The sequence below is a fragment of the Equus quagga genome, chromosome 19 (assembly GCF_021613505.1).
Source record: "Equus quagga isolate Etosha38 chromosome 19, UCLA_HA_Equagga_1.0, whole genome shotgun sequence".
NCBI lineage: Eukaryota > Metazoa > Chordata > Mammalia > Perissodactyla > Equidae > Equus > Equus quagga.
In genome coordinates this window covers 38887312-38911798 of record NC_060285.1, presented here as the reverse complement: position 1 = coordinate 38911798, position 24487 = coordinate 38887312, and the positions used below count along the sequence as shown (strand labels likewise).

The following is a 24487-nucleotide window of genomic DNA, read 5'->3' as shown; positions in this document are numbered from 1 at the left end:
CCCATTCCTGCGCTCGCGGCCCCGCGGCCGGTGGCGTGGCGGCGCCTCCGACCCCGGCGCGGGAGCGGCCCTGCGCGCCCTCGGCCCGCGCTTCTCCTCCGCCTCTCGCGGCTCCCGCCACTCTTCCTTTTAAGTACAAGGCACATTCTTGGAGGGGAAGTACCATCCTCTTGCGATGATTCAGGGCCAGACTAGCCAGGATGGGAAGACACACGCGCGTCCCTTTTCTCGTCGCTGACCCCTTTTCAGATGCTCTAGGGTGGCAGGCAGGAGAACAGAAAGAATTGAAATAAACCCAGCATCCTCCTTCTAAGAAAAGTCTGTGGTCTCCTGGTGAAAGGGTCGGCTCAGAGGAGGGGCTTAAATGATCAGTGAATTATTACGGGGCTACTATTATCTTAGCCTTGGAGGAGAAAATTTAAAACACTTCCACAGTGTGTTGTATTGCATCCCAATCGTATTTGGAGTTTTCCTCTTAACCCTGTCTCTCCACCTCCTCTTTGCAGACAGTGAATTTAGCAGCAAAGCTCCCTCCCGAAGTTCTAAAGCTGCGCTGATGCTGAGTAGATATGAGCTGGGGCGGTGCTTGTCTGTTTCTCCATCCTTAACACGTCCTAGGGTAAGTCTTACCCTGAGCTGCAAGTCATCTAAGATTTCTGGAGGGGGCTGGGTGGGCTGCCACTGATAGACACCTGAAGGATTGACCCCACTCTGTCCGGGTATGCCGGGCACATCATTGTTGTAGGGCACAAATGTACAAATGCCAGGTCACTGTTTTGTGAAAAGTAGGCGAGCCCTGAGTCACACTCTTACCTAACAAATCTTTCTTCCTACTTAGTATTCCTGTTTCATCCAGGTGGCGCCTGGTGGGCGTGCACTGTGTGCCTGCGACAGGAATGAGAACAGGAGAAAGTGATTCACGTGCTATTTATTTCTTAGAGGGAAAGTAATGCAGTTCTGGTCTTTGGTCTGGTTCTTGGGGTGAACATGTGGGTAACTGGGAGAGAGCTCTGGAAAAATTCTTAGAAGAGTAAAGGCCTTCCTTGGGGATAGATTTAAAAGGGTGAGCCTGGCTGGTACCCACGTGGGAGCACCACCTGAAAACCCTCAATTCAGACTCAGTGTTTTGTTTTTTGAGTTTTAAGAGAGGAAGGGAGGGTTGGACATTAAAAAGCTTCACAGTAACATGCTTGGAGGGGCTGCAGGAGATAGTGAAAAAAAGGATGTATTCTGCCTGGACACAAACATATTAGTACCAGAAAGATCTTGGTCTTGTTTAAATTCTCTGAAACGCAGCTTTCTTTACTATAAAAATCAGCAATAATGGCATATTATTTTTAAGCTGTTGTAAGAATTGACACTGCATGTTGTGCGCTTGGTTCAAGGAAAGTACTCCGTAAATATAGTCCTTTTTTGAAGAAGAAGAAGATTAGCCCGAGCTAACATCTGCCACCAATCCTCCTCTTTTTGCTGAGGAAGACTGGCTCTGAGCTAACATCCGTGCCCATCTTCCTCTACTTTATATATGGGACGCCTACCACAGCATGGCTTGCCAAGCAGTGCATACGTCCGCACCTGGGATCTGAACCGGTGAACCCCAGGACTCCGAAACAGAACTGCTGCACCACCAGGCTGGCCCCAAATATAGTCCTTTTATTAATAGGATATCAATTAGTTAGAGTCCAGGGTCGATAAGAAGTGGGAGGTTGCAGGGAGGCAGGCAAAAAGGATAAGGTACTGAATACACAATATAAACTGGAAAATGATAGACTTTGAATGAACTAGGATAACACTGATGCCACATAAATTTATCACTGTGTCTCTTAGACTAGTTTTCTTAGTATTAACAGGCTCTGAGTCAGGAATTTTGGCTACTACTGACTTGTGTGGCTTTGGACAAGTTGCTCAACATTTGTGCCTCTGTTTACTTACATATAAAATGGGGATAATAATACTTCCTGCATTGTGAGTGTTGTGAAAGTGCCTGAGATAAAAGGTAGTATGTGAGTACTAGAGTAGTTATTACTCTATAAAGTGCCCTAGGAACCATGGATGAAAGAGATTATTGAGGTACAAAGCACTTTGTATTATTATCATTTATTATAACTTTTGTCTTTACCTTACCATTCTCAATATTCCCAAAGAGATATTTCACAGCCAGACAGCTTCCAACATTGCACCAAGATATTTATCTGAGTCAGTCCTCAATTGCAAAATGTTTGCATATCATCAATCTTTATGTGGAGCGTTCTGATGAAATAATCCTCAGAGACTCGGAGCTTGGTTTCTCAACTGCAGCACTATTGACATTGGGGACTGGATACTCCTTTGTTTGGAGGGTTGTCCTGTCCATTGTAGGATGTTTAGCAGCATCCTTAGCTTCTACCCCCTCGGTACCAGTAGCTGCCCCCAATTCCAGTTGTGACTATGTCAAATGTTACTTGGGGGCAAAATCCTGCCCAGTTGAGAACCTCTGAATTAGTCTAAAATAACTAATTTTGGTGACCCACTTGCCCTAAATAATAAAGAGAGATATGATTATGCTGACAAAATAAATGAAAAGATTCATTTTAATGTCTCAGAGTGAAATTTATTCTAAGTATTAAGACTTAATGTTTTCCAGGCAATGGATTAGCTATGGTGTGAAATATCCTATTCGTATGTGTTGACATAAATAATAGGATATTGAGAAATAGCCATTTTGCCTTCAATGCAAATATCTCTGTAGCATATCCAATTCACCATCTAAAAGGAGAATAATAGATGTACATAGTTTTAAAAGTTAAATACTTTAGTTCCACAAGGACTATAACGAGAGCCAGCAAGCCCCTTCTCACTCCCAAACTTCCTCCTGGACCTTTGAACTCTTAACTATTTCTGCTAATACAGAGCTTCATATTTAATTTTTAAATGTCCTTATCTACTCTTCTACTTCTTGATTTTTTCCATTTTTAAATGTCCTTTAGTGACTTCCTAATATAGAAGAAAATTTAGCTCTCATACACTAGCTACATATATGCTTTTCTTATTCCTAAACTCCTACTATATTTACATCAAGATTTTTATTCAGTAAAACTCAGTGTTCATTGTGTTATGACCATGCACGTGTTGTTCACAGCTGAGCCATGCGGTGTACCGTAATGACTTTTTTTTACCTGTTTTTCCTTGTTGCACAACTATTTCTTTTTCCTGTAGTTCAAGCTTGCCTTGTTTTTTTAATCGTTGGCCTAGTATTTTTCTATAGACCAGTCACAAATTTATACTCAAAGTTTCCTCCTCTCAATGCAGTTAACCATGTCGGGTAATGTCACTTCTGTTGCTCTTTTCCTTGGAGACGTCTCTCCTGCAGCCCTCCATTCCCCTCTCTATCCTGGATTGATTTTAAGGCTCGGGGCTCTCTGGTCATCCTGAGATTATGCTTCCCTCACGTCTTAGGAATCATTTCTTGTGCAGACTCCTCATTTCCTGAATCCCATGTTGTCCTTTTTCTTGTTTTTTCCCCTCATTTTAGTGAAGTGCCTCCTCAGTATATTCTGGAGATAGGATCATACATTCCTGGAGACCTTGCATTTGGAAAACGTGTTTAATTCATCTCCACACTTAATTCATCGTCTGGTGGGACACAGCACTCTAGGCTAGAAATCATTTTCCTTCATAATTTTGAATGCATCACTATGTTGTTTTCTAGTTTGCGGAGTTCTGTTGAGAAACCCAATGATATTCTGATTCCTTTCTCTCTGGAAGTTTTTGGATCTTCTTACCCAGATCTTCTGAAATGTCTTGAAGATTTGCCCTGATTTGGTCTTTTTCATTATTATGTTAGGCACTCGGTGGGCCCTTTCAATCTGCCATCTGCCTTTCAGTTGGGAAATTTCCTTATCTGATGTCTTTGATAGGTCTTCCCTTCCAGTTTATCTGTTCTCTTTCTGGAACTCCTGTTAAATAGATGTTGGACTTCTGGGAGTTCTCCAGTAAACTTTTAATCTTTTCTCTCCTAGTTTCCATCTCTTTGGCACATTATTCTACTTTCAGTGAAATTTCCGCCACTTTATACGCCAATCTTTCCTTTGAATTTCCTTTTCCTGCCACTATTTTTTTCTGAGAGCTGCTTCTTATTGTCTAAATGTTCTTTTTCCATAGCATCCTGTTCTTAGGTCATAGATCCATCATCTTTTCTCTCCCTAAGGAAATGTCTTTCCCTTGTCTTCTGCTGGTCCTGCACTGTGTTTCTCACCTATATGTTCCTTTTTTGCTTTTTGATTGTTTTAGTCTTCATCTAGAGGATTTCCTCCTCAGTCTGCTGTTCATTCATATTTAAGACTGAAGCACTGAAAAGCTGACTGGCTGCTCTTCTGTGAAAAAAGCAGAGCTTGTTGACAGGTGCTCCTCATTTAGGGGGCTGGTGTTTGGCCACAGGCATTTTCTGGAAGCCTCTATGGGGCCTTTCCTTTGGCCAGGTGAGTTTCCCTGAGAGAAACTGTGTTTCTGCCTATGTTGCCAGTTACCAACTGTTCCAGATGCCAACTAGGGAAGGGGGTTGGGAGGGTCTCATTACTCCATATACAGGTTTCACTCAGTCCCCGTGCTCAGTATGCCTGGTGTGCTCAAGTTCAGTACATTGTGATCCCCCATCTGCAGAGTGTGACCTTCCAGGCCTCTGCCAGGATCAGGGGAGGCAGCCTCCTTCTACTGGGCCTTGCAGACAGGACTTGAGAATCTGACTGTTTCTTTTGCGGATTTTCAACTAATGTTTCTGTTTATACCCCCATCCTTTGCTCTCCTTCAGAGGTGTATGCTGCTGCCTCCAGTTTCTGAGCTTTCTTCAGTGTTATTCAGGACAAAAAGGATTACTTCTTACTTGCTTTGTCTCTTGCAGGTGTTAGAATTCGCCTTTCTCTGCTCTGCTAAAGTCTGTCTGTTTACCGTCTTCCAGAATTTTGTTCTCAACTGCCATCCTCTTTGTTGTTACTGGTTTATCATTTTTCTTTTATTTTAGTGAAGTTACTGGAGGGCATAGAGATACACGTGTGTTCAATCTATTGTGTGTAACAAGTCCAATCCATCCATTTTGTAGATTTCCAGATATTTTGAAATCTAATGTGTGATAAGGCCGCACCAGTACATACCTCCTCATCTTATTTCCCCCCTCATTGAATTACATTGTAAGCCCCTATTGACTGACACTATTAGAAAGGGCTCTATAAAATGTGTTGTATTTTCTGTAGGCTGATTTTGAAGATGGGGCCCACTACATTAGATAATGTTCCTATCTAAAACCTAGGAATAAATGTGTACCATTACTATTAAGAATAGTTGTATTTTGAGGCCAGCCCAGTGGTACAGCAGTTAAGTTCACACACTTTGGCAGCCCGGGGTATCGCCAGTGTGGATCCCGGGTGTGGACCTACACACCACTTGGCAAGCCATGCTGTGGCAGGTGTCCCACATATAAAATAGAGGAAGATGGGCACGGATGTTAGCTCGGGGCCAGTCTTCCTCAGCAAAAAGAGGAGGATTGGCAGCAGATGTTAGCTCGGGGCTAATCTTCCTCAAAAAAAAAAAAAGCACAGTTGTATTTCTCTTTTGTTATTCTTTTTTTAACCATATAAAACTATGTGTCATATGGTTAGTGAGTTTTCCCTTTTTCAATTGACTGCAAGTAATCTTAGGCCAGATTTGTGACCTATCCAAGAAAGATCTTGGTTTTGTGGTGCCTGAAGCTCATACAATTTAGGTGACCTTCTTTAAGAAGAAGAATAGGTAAGAAAATAAATATTTAGAATGAGCAAGAAATCAAAAAATTATAAATTTTTAAAAATTGAAAAATACCATAAATATCACCAAACCAAGAAAAATGACCTAAATTGTTCATTAATTTACTCTCTGAAATATTTCTATAACATTATTTGCACTTTGGTTATTGATTTTATTATTATTTATTGATGCATAAAATATATAAGTTCACCCACAGATGTATCCACTATGTGTGGTACAAATGTGTAGATTTGTGTACCACAAACACGGGAACTCTGATGAATTCTATTTCATACTGTTGTCATCAAAAAAGAAAATAATGCACTGAGCATTTATAACCTTATACCTTGTGTTATTGAATATATTCCTAATGGGGGAGAACTTGTGTTTTGACTACATGTCAATAAAAACAGAATTCTCTGCTTATTTTCCACATCTGATGACCGGAAGAATGCCAGCCACAGACTGGCTTGAATGCCATCAGACTCATCAACCCCTCCGAGGAACACCCTCCTTATTGCTGTCATCAACCAACTTCCCAGTCACTCCCACTTCCTGAGGACCTTAGCTCCTGGCTGTCTTCTTCCCCTACTTGTGTCAGTTCTTAGTGATAACATGACAGAGATAATCTATCCAATCTCCTGGCATCTCAGATACTTGCCCTCCTCACTCCCCAAACCATTTCCTCTTCACCTCCCTTTAGTCTGGCATTCCCAGTTAGTTTCTTGACTTCGTCATCACCAGCCAATGCACCTCGAAATTCTCACTGTCAACATTGCCTTTTCCAACTGCTACATGGTACGCCTCCAGCACACTAACTCTAGCATCTCCACTCCAACCGTTTTCTGATCTAATGGATCCTACCAATTTTTCATGTTCTTTCACTCCTTTTCATGTCCTAATTTCCTTACTCAGCTTAGATTCTAAAGTTGATCTTTATCGCCTCCTCTGTGCCTGCACCCGCCCAGCTCAATAAAGTCAATTAAAAACAGTGAGGCATCTTCCCAACCCTATTTTAAGTGCAGGACCATAGTCTCAGCCGGGCAGTCCCCGCTCTCTGATATCCTGCAGTCCTAGGAAGCTTGCTCTCCTGTGCTCCAGAATGACTGGTTTGAATCAGTCCTTTAAAGCTTCACCACCTCCTCATCCCACCCTCGCTCTCAGGTGATGAACGTGCCTTCCTGCTTCACTGTCTAAAGTAGGACCGATCAGAGTGGGGTTCCTCATCTTCCTAAAACAGCTCTACCCACTTTCCTCCGCACTTTTCCTACCCTGTCTTCTTACTTTGGGATGAAGTTCTCTCCTCTTTTCAAAGGCAGTCCTGCCACCTATGTCTTTCCCCTTTCAAGGGTTTTGCTCCTACAATTATACTCGCCTCTTGTGCATAATCAGTTTCTCCTCTACTAAATTATTCCCTTCTGGGGCCGGCCCCGTGGCCGAGTAGTTAAGTTCCCGTGCTCCGCTGCGGCGGCCCAGGGTTCGGATCCTGGGCGCCGACATGGCATCACTCGTCAGGCCACGTTGAGGTGGCGTCCCACATCCCACAACTAGAAGGACCTGCAACTAAGATATACAACTATGTACGGGGGGGAGGGGGTTGGGAAATAAAGCAGCCAAAAAAAAATTATTCCCTTCAGCATGCAAATGAACTCTAGTAATCCTCTCTGTATTGGTTTTTCATTTACTGCCGTAACAAATTTCCACAGCCTTGGCATTTTAAACAACCTGTCTCCTCTTGCAGCTCTATAGATAGAAGTCCTCCATGGTCTCACTGGGCTAAAATGAAGGGGCAGCAGGGCTGCGTTCCTCTCTGGAGACTCTCTAGGAGGATCCATTTCTTTGCCCTTTCCAGCTTCTAGAGGCCACCCACATTCCTTGGCTCGTGGTTCTTTCAAAGCAAGCAACACCACATCTCTCTGTGCCTTTCTTCCATAGTCACGAATTCCAACGATCCCTCTTCTACTTTTAACGATCCTTGTGATTACATTGGGATCACCTGGATAATCCAGGATAATCTCTCTATTTTAAAGTCAGCTGATTAGCAGCCTTAATTCCATTTTCAACTTGAATTCTCTTTGCTACATAATTTATTAGATTCGCAGGTTCCCGGGATTAGGGCCTAGAACTCTTTGGGGACCATTATTCTGAATACCACACCCTCTTCAAGATAAAACCTGCACTTGACTCTAGAATCCAGTGTGGTCAATGTCCTATTTCTCTGTTCATGTTCACAGTCAAAATTCTCGGGAGAGTTGTCTTTAGTTACCGTGGCAATCCGTGGGACTGAGCCATTAACCTCTGGGGTCTGTGCTAACTCTGTATGGTTAGTGTTATAATTGAATTGTAGGACCTTCAGTTGGTGTCCAGAGTCAGAGACTCAGTTAGTGTAGGAAAACCCCACGCACATTTGGTCTTATAAGTGTTGAGAGTAGAGGAACACGCTGTTTTGACTTTTACCTGCTTGAGTGGAAGATATGATTTCCTGACAACCCAGCCACTGCACTGTTAGGTATGTACCTTAGAGAAACCTTGACATATACACAGGGACACATGACAGAATTGTTCACTGTAGCACTGATTGTAGTAGTGGGAAAATGGAAAAACTACCTGTAGTTAGCAGGAGACTGGATATATAAATTATAGTTTATTAGTCCAATGGCACATTTATAGTATATCAGAAACATCATTAAAAACAAGTTTCAGGGGGCCCACCCGGTGGTGTAGTTGTTAAGGTTGTGCACTCGGCTTTGGCGACCTGGGGTTCGTGAGTTCAGATCCCAGGCATGGACATACACAGCACTCATCAAGCTATGCTGTGGCTGCATCCCACATACAAAATAAGGGAAGATTGGCACAGTTGTTAGCTCAGTGACAATCTTCCTCAAACAAAAAGAGGAAGATTGGCAACAGATATTAGCTCAGGGGAGAAGAGCCAAGATGGCGCCGTGAGTAGTCCTCTTTGTCTCTCGCCCTTCGAGTCTACAATTATTTGGACACTTATCGCTTGACAAAGGATATCCAGACAGCATCTCAGGACGTCTGAGATACCCACGCGACTATACATCGGAAGGCGGATGGACTTTCCTCCGGGAGGATGTGGAAATAGGTGAGGGCTCTCCGACCCCGACGGGCAGCCTGGTACCCGCAAGCGGCTTTCTTCCAACGGACGCCCCCAGAGGATCCACGCACGTCTAGGGCAGGAGCGAGAACACAACAGAGGAGCGACGGTGGAAACAGGTGACCAGAACCCTACCTAAACCCCCTGCAATTACTCCTAAACGCAGAGGGAAACTTTGGAGTTGCACACCTGAGCCCGCGGGGAGAGTCTCTCCCCGCCATTGGCGGGGGGATCCAGCCTGGTGCTCGGGGCGCCCGGAGGGTCCCAGAGAGAGACACGGAGGGCACGGAGATCTCCCAGCTGCCGTTGCCCGCCCCGTGGGACTAGGGATTGCCGGAGATCTCGGAGAGGACCGGGGCTGGGGGAAGTTTCAAAGGCTGGTTCTGCGACCCGGAGGGGAAGCGCGGGAGCTCCGCCCGGGCAGCAGACAAAACTCCCTGTCTGCCATTGGCAGAGGGGCCACTCCCAGCATTCACGGCTCCGGCAGAGGCCTGGAGAGAAGCCCTGAGGGCGGGGCGACCCCCAGCTGCCGTTGCCCGCCCCGTGGGTCTAGGGATTGCCGGAGATCTCGGAGAGGACCGGGGCAGGGGGAACTTTCAAAGGCCGGTCCTGCGACCCGGAGGGGAAGGGCCGGGGCTCCGCCCGGGCAGCAGACAAAACTCTCTGTCTGCCGTTAGCAGAGGGGCCACGCTGAGCATTCACGGCTCCGGGAGAGGCCCGGAGAGAAGCCCAGAGGGCGGGGCGACCCCCAGCTGCCGTTGCCCACCCCGTGAGGCTAGGGATTGCCGGAGATCTCGGAGAGGACTGGGGCTGGAGAGAGTTCCAGAGACCCAGCTTAGTAGCCTAGGGGGAAACCCTACAGGCTCACAGCAGCCTTAGGGAAAGCCTCTGCACAGCACCAGTAGAAGGCACCCAGCTGCCAGCCACAAGGCTGGAAGACCCCAGGGCAAAAGCAGCATAGCTAGGTGTACTAACCACAGACTGTAGAAGATGCCAATAGCTCTCCTGCGACCTATAGAGGACAAGTGAGATTTGGTGGGTGCCGACAGCAACGGAGCGACAAATATAAGTGATCCCACCCCTGGCTGCTGGAAAAGCCCATAACACCGTTGCAGACCCCAAGGAGAGAGCACATCTAGGTGGGCTGCAACAGTAGGCACCTGCAGCCTGAAGCCCCCCTGTGACGGCCCCCACGGCAGAGGAGGGAATCCAAAGGGCCACTGTGGCTACGAAGAGGGGCCCAGGCCCAGTTAGCAACTACGGACAGGGTTCCTGGTTGGTGAAATATAAACAGCTGCTCCTCCCACCGCAGCAGCTGAAACAAGTGAAAGGAGCAACTAAACTCAATCTCCATGCGGAGGCACAAATCAACAACATCAAGCAATATGAAAAAATACATTAAATCTCCAGAACAGAAAGAAAGCAACAAATACACAGAAAACAATCCCAAAGAAAATGAGATGTATAACCTAAATGACGATGACTTCAAAACAGCCATCATTAAGATTCTCAATGAGTTAAGAGAGAATTCTGACTGACAACTCAACGAGTTCAGGAGCTATGTCACAAAAGAGTTTGATACGATAAAGAAGAACCAAACAGAAATATTGGAAATGAAGAACACAATAGAGGAGATTAAGAAAAATCTAGATGCTCTGAACAGTAGGGCCGATAATATGGAGGAAAGAATTAGCAATTTGGAAGATGGCAATATAGAATTGTTGCAGGCAGAGGAGGAGAGAGAAGCAAGACTTAAAAGAAATGAAGAAACTCTCCGAGAATTATCAGACACAATTAGGAGATGCAACGTAAGGATTATAGGTATACCAGAGGGAGAAGAGAAGGAGAAAGGGGCAGAAAACCTATTCAAAGAAATAATGGCTGAGAACTTCCCAAATCTGGTGAGGGAGATGGATCTTCAGGTGACAGAAGCCAATAGATCTCCAAACTTTATCAATGCAAGAAGACCAACTCCACGGCATATAGTAGTGAAGCTAGCAAAAGTCAACGACAAGGAGAAAATATTAAGGACAGCCAGGCAAAAGAAACTAACCTACAAAGGAACCCCCATCAGGCTATCAGCAGATTTCTCAGCAGAAACTTTACAGGCTAGAAGAGAGTGGAATGATATATTCAAAAATCTGAAGGACAAAAATCTACAGCCGAGAATTCTCTACCCAGCGAAAATATCCTTCAAATACGATGGAGAAATAAAAACTTTCCCAGATAAACAAAAATTAAGGGAGTTCATTGCCACAAAACCTCCTCTTCAGGAAATCCTCAGGAAAACCCTCATTCCTGAAAAATCCAAAAAAGGAAAGGGGCTACAAAACCAAGAGCAGAGGAGATAAGTAGAAGGACAACAACAGAGAGTAGCAGCTCTACATCAGAACAGATTAAACCATGGGACGAGAAACAAAGGAAACTGATATTAGCTCAGGGCCAGTCTTCCTCACACACACGCAAAAAGTTTCAAACGAATAAGTAAAGTATGATACTATTCATATAAATTTCTAAAATGTACAAAAATGCAAATATATATATATTTTGACAGATACATACTTTTGTGATATAAACACAAACACACCAAATTCTGTTTATTAGTTGCTTCTAAGGACAGATGGAGGGAAAATATGTAGGAGTTGTAATGTTGCTGTTATTTATGTTTTATTTCTTTAAAAAGAAAAGAGATCTTAGAAAAATGTTGCAAAATATTAACATTTGTTAAATCTCAGTGGTACCTAGGCTATTATTGTATTATTTTCTGTACTTTCATATGTTTGATATATGATAGAATCTAAAATAATTTTTAAAGGAAAATGCCTAGACTTGTATAAGTTGTTTCATAAGAAAAGGTTTGATTTTAAAAGACAGAAACTTTAACAAAATTGGACTTGCCCACTGTGTCTTGGAGCATCCTTAAAATGGCCCTATTATTTCTTTTTTTTTTTTTTCGCCCAGCAATGGAAGAGACAAAATTGTAGAAAACTTAGTGAAGCCATGTCCTCCGGAAATATTTGAAATGGTTTATGGCTTGGGGCAAAAGAAGGCAACTGAATCCATGCCAATTTCAAAAGGCACAATTCCTTTTAGAATGATTGACCTTTCTTCTAATATCCGTAGGTCCCTAAATGGGCTCCTAAACCACTTTCTTTCACCAGGGAAACAACTGGATGAAGCTGCTGGTGCCTCTCCTGGTAACCAGCTCTTCGCTATCGTTCTGTATTTGCACACTGGGGCTGCTCATTGAAGTATTCCAATTTTTCTGATCCCCTTTCAGAAACTTGACAAACCGTTGTCTTTCTCCAAATGGTGAAAAAAATGTCTGTCAAGAAAAAGTTTGTGTGGACAGAACGTTTTGGTTCTCTGGGCACAGATGGAGCACCTGAGAAGCTCAGGGACACGCCTGGTTGGGCTGCTCTGCTGAAGACGTGCCATGCATTGCCATGACTCATTGCTCTCAGCATCAACAGGAATTAGGCTGTGCCAGCAATTCTGAAAGGAGTCTTGTCTATTGCTGTGAAAGTTATTGACTTTATCAGAGCCTCGTCCTGACTTCAGCCTTTTTAAGAAATTTTGACTAGAAAAGAGATCAGAATAGGAAGCTCTTCTCTATTAGAGTCCACTGACTTTCCAAAGAACAAATCTTAAAGTATGTGATTGAACTTCGTGCATAAGTTGTATGTGTGCCCAAAAGAGAGAGGCAGAGAGAAAGACAGAGACAGAGAGAGAAACCCTCTCAGAACAATTTAACAGGGCGGAGTTCATTCCTAGTGTTGTTACATCATAGATATTTTCAACTATGAGTCTAAGGTAAATCTTTTGATTCAAGGTCCCACATAGAGCATTATGGATGCTGCTGAAAGAAACCTCACCAACTCTTACAGCTCAGCCGCCGTTTCAGGAAGCAAAGATGGAATGAGAGCAACAATGCAAACTTTCCAATGAGAAACAAGGACTTTCTGTGGTCTGAAGCCCATTGAGAAAGTCTTGTTAGTTTCTCTGCCAGCAGAAATCGTCAGTACCCCAAAACACCACAGAATTCTTTTGATAACATTACTTCTGCTCAGATGGCTTTAAAATTAAAACATGAATTCATCATCCTTTTGGCCCACAAAAGCTTCAACGATATATACCAAAGATACACGGATACCAAAGATGGCTCCTTTAATTTACAGTGGTGACGATAAGGCATGAATTCAACTCAGTTTTGGAATATATTCTTAGACCTATATGACCCAATGTTTTCAGTACTTCTGGCCATAAAAGAAAAAAAGTGAAATCAAATGTATGACATAGATGCTATAACCCAACTTCTCGTTCAAATCAAAAGGAGCCTTTCACTGGACTTTACTATTGAGTAAAGTCGAAGTTGCCTTTTATCGCTTCTAGGCCTTTTGGCTAAGATCAAGTGTGAAGTTGCCTTTTATTTTGTTGACACTGGATTTAATTCAAATTAATGAAGAAAATATTTTGCATAATACGTATAGCAGTAATTCATTGCTTACTACAAGCTAGGCACTGTGCTATTGCTTCACATACAATGTCTAACTTAACCCTTTAAACAGTCCTGTGAGGAGACCAATATTACTTCCCTTTCACAGACCAGAAAACTGAGCCACAGAGAGAGGCATAGAGGCATGGCAACTTGTCCAGTGTCACACAGCTAGGACATGAGAAAGCCAGATATTCCAGCACATGTCTGTCTGATTCCAGAGCCCATCCTTATATATGTCAAAGGAATTTATTTTCAATGCAATAACATAAACTGGAAGCAAACAGCAAACAACTCAGCTTCTGAGCACTTTTCGGTGAAAGATTTGTTTTTATTTCATCAAAATTTTAGGGCTTCGTAATTAGTGATTCTCAGGGCTAAGAACAGCTGGACTGGACAGACCATATAACTTGGGCTTCCTGAGGAGCCCCTCCCCTCTCTGTCTTTGCATCCCAGTGTCTTGCACATGGCAGGTGCTTCATGTATAAACATTTGTCAAATTGCACACAGGCAGGATGGCTGTTCCAAGTCTGCCTGGAAGTAAGCTGCCTGTCTCGCAGGGTTTGACTTGGAAGGTGGGGACAGCTTGGGGTGGGAAGTATTCCTTGGTGTGTGTACCATCGCCAGCCTTTGATCCCTCAGCTTTGTGGATGCACAACTCTGATTCATCAGCAATGGAAGAGCATTTTGATGTCTCAGGGACACAGTCGCATTTACGTAGCCTGCTCGCCTGATGCCCAAAAGCCAAAAAACTCATTGATTTGTAATGAAAACTATGAAGGTCAGAAACACAGGAATGTTAAAGGCATCCTGAACAGCTTGTATCCTCCAAGAAGACAGACCTACATGGGAGTGAACACATAGCTGGAAGTTTTACTTGGTAAATATGGAAAGTGAACAAGAGGGGTTAATTAGAGGAATCCGGTGTTTATTGGCTTCTGCTGAGAGAGCCTGAGACATTCATCTCCACAAATAAGGAGAATTCTGCCAAAGTGAACACAACAGAATGGCTCTCCCTAGGACCTTTGCATTCCGACTGGTTTGCTAAGGAGGCTACTAACTCTACTATGATGGACACTTTCTCTCTTTGTATGTGCTAATGATTTTAATCTGGTTATGGTCACATTTTGTTGGTCAGACCTCTTCCAGGTGAATTTGCATATCTCTGCAAAATCCAATTACAGAGCTTTTTAAAGTTTAATTCTCCCAGGGCAATTTTATTGGTAGGCATTCTACTATAACTTCAGTTATAGAATGCTAATGACTAACGTTTTCTAAGGCCACTCCCTAGATATCTAGTCCCTAGATCTTCTAATAAAAATTGCTCCTAAATTTAAAGTCAGTATATAAGCTACATGAAGAAAAGGATTACAGTCATTCACTCAGTGAACATTTCAGGGGCTCCTTGAAGTTACTATTTAGGGAATGGAGTACAAAGATGAACGACAGCTCCTGCCTTCAAGGAGCTTGCAGGTGTGTAAACACATATGTCAACAAAAATAGATACCATAAAAGGCTATCTGCAAAAAAAAACTTGTAAACAAAATGATGGTAAACGGAAATAAGAACAAATTGCTGTGGAAGCACGGACTGAGGAAAGAGATGGCTTCATCAAGAATGAAGAGGAGATTTTTTAAGTAGACAAGGGAGGAAAGCACACTGCAGTGGATGGAACCACTTATGCAAAGGTATGGAAGTGTGAAGTGTCTACAAGGAATGGGGAAGGTGGTGCCCCTGGAAGGTTGGGAGTGGAGACAAGGGTGGGCTGGAGGGGACACGGGCATAGGATGAGGCTACTTCAGCTCTGCAGGGCCAGAGGCATGGGCGACCTTTCCCAGCCCCCTGAAGCCACTCCCTTCTACCCCTGGAACCCTCTGCTCTCCACGTCTGCCTCTTGTGCCTCTGGCTATTCATTCTCTGTCTCTTTCAGAAGCTCCTGTTTTCTTCAGTTTATTCTTTAAATCAGCAATTTTTGAAATCTGTTTTTGACTACATAATACATGTTTGTGGGATGATATTCAAAACCAATAAGGGCAAAATGTGAAAAATCAAATTTGCCTCCCACTTCTGACAACCAGCCACAGCGTTCTGCTTCCCTGCTCCCAGGGATGACCTCTCATCCCAGCTTCCTGCATATCCTTCCAGAAAGTGTGTGCAGAGACAAGCATAGGTACATTTGTGTGGATATGAATGTGTTTGTGTGTGTATGTGTACGTATGTAAGTACATACTTTTTTACACAAAGAATAGAATACTACTGCATCCTGCTTTCTTCACTTTAAAAAAGATTTTGGAGGGGCTGGCCCCGTGGCCGAGTGGTTAAGTTCGCGCGCTCTGCTGCAGGCGGCCCAGTGTTTCGTTGGTTCGAATCCTGGGCGCGGACATGGCACTGCTCATCAAGCCACGCTGAGGCAGCGTCCCACATACCACAACTAGAAGGACCCACAACTAAGAATATACAACTATGTACCAGGGGGCTTTGGGGAGAAAAAGGAAAAAAAAATAAAAAATCTTTAAAAAAGATTTTGGAGATCTTTCCATATTTATTCATTCTTTCATTCATTCATTTGACAAGTATTTATTGTCTACCATGCTCCAGGCACTCTTAGGTGGTGAAGATATAGCAGTGGACAAAATAGGCAAAATCTCTGCCTTAGTAGAACTTATATTCTAGTGGAAGAGGTACAGGAAAGACAGATAAAAACAAAATAAGCAATGAAATATATACAGTAAGCCAGATGGTGATAAGTGCTATGGAGAAAACTAAAGCACAGTGCTGGGAGGGTAGAAATTGGAGAGTGGCTTCAGGGATCTAAAGGGCAGGTAGGGAGAGAGGGAGACCTCCTTCCTCATTGGCCCGGGAGCATTCTGTCAAGTGGGTCTACCATGATTTGTTTAATCAGTCCTCTATTGATAGACAGTCATGTTGTTTCTGGTATGTTGCTGTTACAGTGATGTGAGCCACTGGCACAGCATGGCCACTGACAGACGCACAGTGTAGGTCCACACCCAGGAACTGAACCCAGGCTGCCCAAGCGGAGCGGGTCAAACTTAACCACTAGGCCACTGGGGCTGGCCCTACACAGTTTGTTTTTAGATATTTGAATATATGATCCATTTGGAATTCATTCTGTGTAAGGTGTGAAGAATGGCTCCAATTATCTTTTTTCCAACTGGTTACCCAGTTGTCCCAACACCATTTATAGAATAATTCCTCTTTTCTCCATGATTTTTAAATCCCACTTTTTCACATGCCGAATTCCAATAAGTGAGTCCAATTTGGATTTTCTATCAAATTCATTTATTCTACAAATGTGCGTTATGTGTACCAGGCGCTGTTCTATACATGCACCAGTACCAGATTTTAAAATGTTTTAGCTTCTAAAATATGTTTTACTATCTGATAGAAAAATGCATCTCATTTTTCTTATTTTTTTAGACTTTTCCTGCCTCTTTTTATTTGCTTGTTTTCCATTTGAACTTTAGAATCAGTTTTTCTAGTTCCAAAATAAATCCTCTTGGTGTCTTTATGGGATGCACTAATTTTATGGATAAATTTAGGAAGAATTACCATCTTTGTCATGCTGAAATTTCCTAATAAGAGCATGATATGTCATTTGGTATGTCTTTTTTTTTTTTTTTTCTGGTCCTTCAGTAGTATGTTAGTTCTCTTTACATAAATTTTTCATACGTCATATATATTTTTAAATTTTTTCATTTTTTTCTTCTAATTGGTTATATAAAAGACTAGTTTCCATACATGAATTTTGCATTCTCTTATTGTTTCTGACAGTTTTTCATTTGATTCTCTCGAGTTTTCTGGGTAAACAATCAAAGCATCAGCAAATAATAATTTTGCTTCACTTTTTCCAACTTTTATGTTTATGTGTTCGTGTTATCTAATTCTGTTGCCTAAGTAATCGTGGTGATCAAGAAGACCCTGAACTCATTCCTCATGTTGATGGGAATGCTGCTGTAATACAGCTTCTTGGTCATAGCTAGAAGCAGAAGTCCCATTGGGAAGTCCTTAATCATGAAAATCTGGGGCGCTTACCAGAGGTTGAACTTTTTGCAAGTGAAGAGGTTTACGCACAGGTTCTGTCCAGTGATGGGGATTTATCGTAAGGATATTTGGAAAAATGAGGGAGACAAGAAACCATGGCACTGTGGTTGCTACTCTGTTTCATTCTTTTTTGCTATCCTCACACTGTTCTAACATTTTGACACATATGAGGTTTTTGAAATTAATCTTCTCAAGCATTACAGGCTATATACAGAGGCAAAATGTCCCAGAAGGAAATTTGATTGATAGAAGTTTCAGTGTCTTGCTCTGAAATTGCTCATTCTTTAATGGATGTTCCAGAGGAGAATGAAATTGCCAAACAGAAGGATAGGAAGGGAATATGAAATCCCAATAACCTAGTAGAATGCTAACTCATCAGCCTCTAATTAGCCAAAACTTGGCTATTTCTTTTTTTCTCAAATATACAAAAATTTGGCCCCTGTTTGTCTAATCTATTAATACTCAAGTTTTCTGTCTAGAAAAATTGCTTTGAGATTGCACAAAGGCTTTCATCTTTATCCTCCCCAATGCCTTAAATGTAACAGATGTTAAAAAAAGATTGTTGAATGACTGAGTGTTGGGTAACTAAGTCACCTTGTGTGTGTTGCAATGTCTGTTGAGTAAAGGAGGGGCTCTAGTTACTCTGACATACACATCAGCTTTTAAAACAATGATGAATGCACATAGTTTCAAAATGTCATATTACTATAAAAATATATTTATGGATTGCTAACAGTTGGATTTGTACTGAGACTTTATCAATTATGGTTAAAATTCACACTATCTTCTGCTATTTTATTTTTTATTTCCATTTTAAAATGCCCAAAAGGCACTTGTACCCTCTAAATCTGTTATTCATTAACAGCATGTATGTTGAGATAAGGACATTTCCAAAGCCTCAAATTGCTGACTTTTAGACGTGTTAGTCTCTGATTTCTTTGAGGTTACAGTGGTAGGAGTATAGAGTTGAATAACCTATGTACTAGTCTACATGTGATAAGACAAAAGTAGGAAAATTTTAATAGTCCGGAAAAGGTTGTCAAAACAATCCCTTTGTTTTAATTCTCTAAACTCTACATAGGAGAGCTGATTGATTCAACTGTCACAATCTAATATCACTTTGCTCCATGGGCTAATTCTCACTGCAAGTTCCTGACTATCCTGTGGATCGGCAGCTTTCAAGCATTTTGACCACAATCCACAGTAATAAATGTATTTTACATTGTGATCTTATTCATGCGTGAATGTATGCATATAGTTTCTTAAGATAATACTTAATGTACATGTTTTACACTCTATTTTATGTTCTTTATCTTATCCTATCCCATTCTGCTCTGTTCATTTAAAAACTTGCTGGTTGTGACTTGCTAAATTGATTTCATAATTCTGCAATTTGAAAAACAATGCTATAGATTGGTGCTTCTCAAATTTTAATGCTCATACGAATCACCTAAGGATCTTGTTAAAAATGCAGGTTCTGATCCAGTAGGTCTGAGAACCTCGCCAGTGATGCTGCTGCTGCTGTCTGTGGACCCCGCTTGGGAGAAGTAAGCAAGTAAGTAAGTAGATATTTGTTTTTGGTTTTTTGGCCCAATCTCTGGTTTAATAGGCTGAGGCAAGGGTCTTAGAATCTTAGTATATAAAGTATATAAAGCACGGAGAGTGGTGACAAGGATCTTGGCCACTTTGTTGAGAGAGAGCTGTGGCCGTGGTACGCATGGAGAGCAGCATAGACTATCACCTAGCACGGCGACATTTAGTTCAGATATTGAAGACTACGGCATTCACTTAATACGGACTTATCTCTTTCACACTTACTGTGTGCCAGGCCCAAATCCAGCACATGGTAAAGGCGTTCTTTTTGTATTTTACATTTTATTGCGGTGAACAATTAAATGTATAATTGCAGGCTGTGCTAAGCGCAACCACGAGAAAGGAAGCAGGCTGAAGGGAACCAGAATGGCAGTGCAGGCCACTGGATGTGTTAGATTAAATGTTCAAGCATCGCCTAACTGGGACAGTAACATCTGACAGAGACCCGAATAAAGGGAGAAAACTATGTGAGGATCTGGAGGAAGGACAGTCCAGGCAGAGAGAGCAAGAAGGACAGGAGTCCCGAGGTGGGAAGAAGTCGGTGCTGTTGCAGGTTCGGCAGGAAGGCAGGTCTGACTGGAAGGATGTCAGAGAGAGGAGTAAAAGATCAGGTCAGGGAGGTAAGCCGCCCTGATTGTATACGACCTCATAGGGTGCGGGAAGTGTGGATTTCATTCTCAGGGTGGTGGGGACCACTGGACGGTTTTGAGCCGGGAAATGCCATGAGATTTCAGTTTTAAATGACCACGCTGGTGGCGACGCGGGGAATGCCCTACAGCAGGATAAGGACAGATGTGTGGAGCCTGGTTCGGGCATTATAGCAGCAGACCGTCCTGACTGCTGTTCCACTGATAGGATCTTGCCCGTTCATTTTTCAGAAGGGGATAAATTAAAGTATTTTGCACTTTACTACTACAAGTACTACAAGATTGAAAATAGGGAGATATTCATTTATATTAAGAGCTTTGTTGATAATTGACTTCTAACAATGCAGGATGCCAAACTCAACAAAAGATAAGTTAGTGGAAAAAAGGACAGATTGCCCCATTCTTCCATAAACCAGCTTTCCAGGCTAGCTCCAAACCCACACTCTGTCACCTGACCTCCACCCCCAGTGTCCAGACACCAGAGTTGAACGTTCCATTTCCTTAGAAAAATCAAGCATTCCATGTGCAGCACAACAGGAATGTGGCATTTGTGTTAAATAAAGTAATGTATAATAGTTAAAAGCACCACCCCTCCTCTCTCCTAGGTGATGACCTCCCTCTTTACCCTCCTGCCCAAATCTGATCTTTTCCCTGTGTTCCTGATCTTATTTCCTGTATTATACTAAATCTAAGATGTCATCACGTGGCCTATGCACCATTATTTATTGTATAACAGACAGAAAAAAACTACTTAAATAATTAAGTAGACACACCATTAGCTATAAGATGAGTCTCAATTTCAGAGATGTTTAAGTGTGAAAAAAATGGTACTTTTTAGAATTAACAAAATATATGTTTTTATCATTATCATTCGGTTGGAAACCTAGGGGTCATATAGGCTACCCTCTCTCCACTCCCACATCCTATCAGTAACCAGCCCCAGGAGTTTCTACCTCCCAAATCTCTTAAATTTTTTCCCTATTTCCCATTTTGGAAAACTCTCCTCTGTTCCAGCCTGGATGACTTTCTTTTTATTTTTTTGGTGAGGAAGATTGGCCCTGAGCTAACATCTTTGCCAGTCTTTCTCTATTTTTTGTATGTGGGATGCCGCTACAGTGTGGCTTGATGACCAGTGTGTAGGTCCACGCCCGGGATCCAAACCCAGGAACCCTGAGCCACCAAAGTGGAGCACACGAAATTAACCACTACGCAGCTGGGCTGGCCCCCATGGATAACTTTCTTAACCACTAAGTGATTCTCTACAATAAAAGCAGAATGATATTGCAAAATATAAATCTGATGATCACACTATTCACTTTAAACCTTTCATTTTTCTCTAGTTTGCTGCAGGGTGAAGCTATCTCCTTAGCATAACCTAAACAAACTTGGGAATCTTGTCTCTGCCTCCTTTTCAAGTAGGTTCAGGGACATACAAACCAACCAGCATGTACAAATTTTATTCTCTTCTTCTGTAGCGGCTTCCCTTGCTCCCTTTTCTGCCTTGAAAACACTTACTTACCTTCATGAATCAGCTCACACGTCGCCTCCTCCACCCGCTGGCTCCCCAGATGCCCACTGTGCCCACTCCACAGGAGCTAAGTGCTCAGTCCTCTGCCACAGTTGACTCACAGGCCCCTACTTCAGCCTGCATCATATTTTACCATTGTTTACACTTCCGGATTGTGAGCCCCTCAAGGTCGACAACCATAATCTGTTCATTTTCATGTCCTCGACATTTAGCATTGGTCCTGGCACACAAGCAGGCCCTTAGCAAATGTTTGCTAAATGAATAAGGAAATGACGTGCACTGAACAAGAGCCACCCTTAATAAATAATATGTGATCGAAGAGTTATGAAATAGCCATCACTCCAACTTTGACAAGAGTCAGTGCTTAAGAAAAGGCTTGGTCCCTCTTGCCCACCTCATCCCCCAGTGTAAAGCCCACTGGTGTTGTGTGGGGCCCCAGAGCATTATAGGACCCTGGTCTCGGGACCCTTTGTGCCAACAGTGTTCCCTGAACCCACGTTTGTGAGGTCAAGCAACCCGGGTGACCACAGAACTTGGAGTGCCTTTTTGTCAGCCACCTCCGTATCCAGGAAAAGGAGTCCAGATTTACAATCAGTTGAGCCATATGGCTTATCATTAGAAATTATTTTATGAACCATTTCAAAAAATCGTAATTGGTAATTTGCAAAGTTAGTCAACAATAAGGTGAGACAGCAATAGCCCCCGGCAGATTTTTCTGTATAACTCTCCCTCAAGGACAGATGGTCAGAAACCAGAAAATTCCAAAGAAAGCTTAATAGTTAAGTAAATAAGTTGTCCTTTAAATTCTTCTAGGGCCAAGGTGATTATTTTCCCCCCATTTTACGTCCTTTTCCACCCTAGTGCCTCACAGAGTGTCAGAACCTTGGGGGTACTTAATACATGTTGATTGAAAGATGTCAAAAGGAGAAACTTACTTTGAAAAATTTTCCAACTTTATTTTTGCCTTTGGCTTGTTTCTTTCAAACCTGGATAAATAATAGGGAAAACATACTCATTAGTCTCTGAACCACTAAAATCATGACTGGTTTCCCTGTTGCCATACGTTGTTAGAATATAAATATCACAATAAATGTACAAAGCAGTGTTCAAAAGGGAGCAGGTCAGAAGACAATAGCCCTGTGTTACTGGGAAGGTGAGGCCCGAGTTTCTTATCTTATATGGTATTATTCTAGTTGTTTGATCTACAGAGTTACAAAACAATAAAAGAGAGTAGAAGGGTATTCAAGAAATCAAGGCAGGGAAAGAAAAGAGTTGTATTGAGAAAGACCAGCATATGATGCAAACCATAAGAAATTGCCCTCTTGGAAATCTGTGAATATCAGCAATTTCATACGGTTAAACCTAAGAGCAAAATGGAAGGGGAAATGGAGGGAGAGTATTTCTAAAAGTGAAAGATAAGTTCATGCCATGTTAACGCTTTGAAAGACTAAACAAAACTGAAGACCGTCCTTCGACATCAGAATCAGCCAGGGGCTGTCGAGCATAGTGGGTAAGACAGGAATTTCAGTCAGACTTCCTATAATTGAATCCTGCTTATGCCACTCACTGTGTGATCTTCGTCCACTTACTTAAATTTCTTCCGCCTCAGTTTCTTCACCTGTAAAAGGGAAAAATAATAAAACATACTTACTTCATTGGGTTTTTGAGTAGATTAAATGAAATAAAACTGTAATCAGCTTAGATCTGTGCCTTAGCAGAAACCAAGTTTCTACTAGATGAATGTCAATCTACTAGTCAACCTTCTTCAATCAGAAAAGAAACCATGAAGTTAGCAGTCATTGAAGAGAGGGCCAATAGGAATTTGGAGTTCCGGATGATTTTTATCGATTTACTAGAGGAGATTAGGCTTTGGGGTCAAATAGGTCTGGGTTTGTCTTTGGGGGAATTTATTTACCTTTTCTAAGCATCATCTTTTTTCATCTGTAAAATGTGCAAGAGATTGTACTGAATTCATATAGTTGTGAAAAGTAAATGAAAGTATTTATATAAAATTCTCAACAGAGAAGTCACTAAGTGCTTAATAAATCGTTGCTATTACTATTAATAATAATTAATTACTTTTACCTCAATGTTACAAATATATCTTCTTACAGTTTCCTAAAATTAACCAATTCAAAAAGGAGATTAAAATGTTGTTTAGTTCACAAACTTATCCATGAATATTTTGTAATAGTCATTGCCTAGTTAATTTTTTTAAAAAGTGAATTAGAATTTTTAAAATCATACGAATTCTGTAGATGCACTCAGTTTCATATAATTCAAATGTATGAACAATGTTGTAATTTCAAAATGAGTACCATATAGAAATATTAACAATATTTCTTAATGTAGCATAAAATCATACTTCCTAATTGTAAAGTTCTATGTGACAAAAGTGTTTAAAAAAATGAAACAAAAGTACGGTTTGGTCTCTTGGTAAAGAAAGACATATTTTGTTGATCACTACAACGAAGGGGAGACGAGGAAAGAGTTGACAGAAGCCTAGTAAAGGGGGTGCCATATATCTTAAGGGATAGTTCATGCTCCATTTCCCTTTCTTAAATCTCTGTATAGCTCTGACACAGTGCTGTTCTGATTCATAGGCTTCAACTCTAAGGAGATGTTCTTCTAACCAGAATGTTCTTATAGGTGATATAATTTAAAAGGTGTAGAAGAAAGACCAAGAACATTTGCTGAAATTGACTCAGAAAATTTGGGAGATAAGCGGATAGAATATGAACAAGAAAAGATCACCTCGATTGAGTCTTCAAATAATTGTGAGACGTGTTTATTTAGAAAGACACTCCTGGGGATCCATATGTTCAAAGAGAAGAAGAATGAACTCAAAGGTGATATCATTGTGATGCATTTGATTAATGGAAAGGACAACATTAATGGTTATAGGAAAAGTGCTTTTACATAACTTGAAAAGGTAGAACAGACACAACCTCATAACATTTCATTGACCAGGAATGTATTTTACCCTGAGGCTCAAGAGCTTTAAAGCCACATAAAGTATTTCATTGTCTTGTGATTCATAATGCTGGCGCATCTTAAATCACACTCAACATACAGTGCTTGTTTCCCCACGTCATCTTCCCACAGAGAAACTGAGGAACACGAAGGCAAGTGACATTCTCTGGAGTAAAATCCTTCACTTCTATATTAAATATTTTTGTTCGTTTCTTGTTTGGTATCTCCATATCTCACTTTGAAGTTTCTGCTTCCAAAATTACCATGTGTCATATATTTTTCGATATCTATCATCTGCAGCAGTGTAGTTTTGGTTT

At 41.8% G+C, this 24487-nt stretch overlaps 1 protein-coding gene, 1 long non-coding RNA gene and 1 pseudogene across 3 annotated transcripts in view; 2 read left to right on the top strand and 1 right to left on the bottom strand.

Moving 5' to 3' along the window:
- The window catches only part of PAWR (pro-apoptotic WT1 regulator), a 103883-nt gene extending 103717 nt beyond the window's left edge, over positions 1–166 (bottom strand). Inside the window, exon 1 of the mRNA XM_046646735.1 lies at positions 18–166. Within this exon, the coding sequence (XP_046502691.1) occupies positions 18–166 (149 nt within the window). The remainder of the gene's footprint in view (positions 1–17) is intronic.
- Positions 167–453: 287 nt separating this feature from the next.
- LOC124230178 (uncharacterized) overlaps positions 454–24487 on the top strand; it is an 82705-nt gene continuing 58671 nt past the window's right edge. Inside the window, exons 1-2 of one of the 2 annotated variants that reach the window (XR_006886098.1) lie at positions 454–619; positions 18904–18984. This is a non-coding gene — a long non-coding RNA (uncharacterized LOC124230178). Of the gene's footprint in view, positions 620–18903; positions 18989–24487 lie in introns of both variants that reach the window. The other variant, XR_006886097.1, reaches the window with a different exon arrangement.
- LOC124230665 (uncharacterized) lies at positions 13254–13429 on the top strand (annotated as a pseudogene).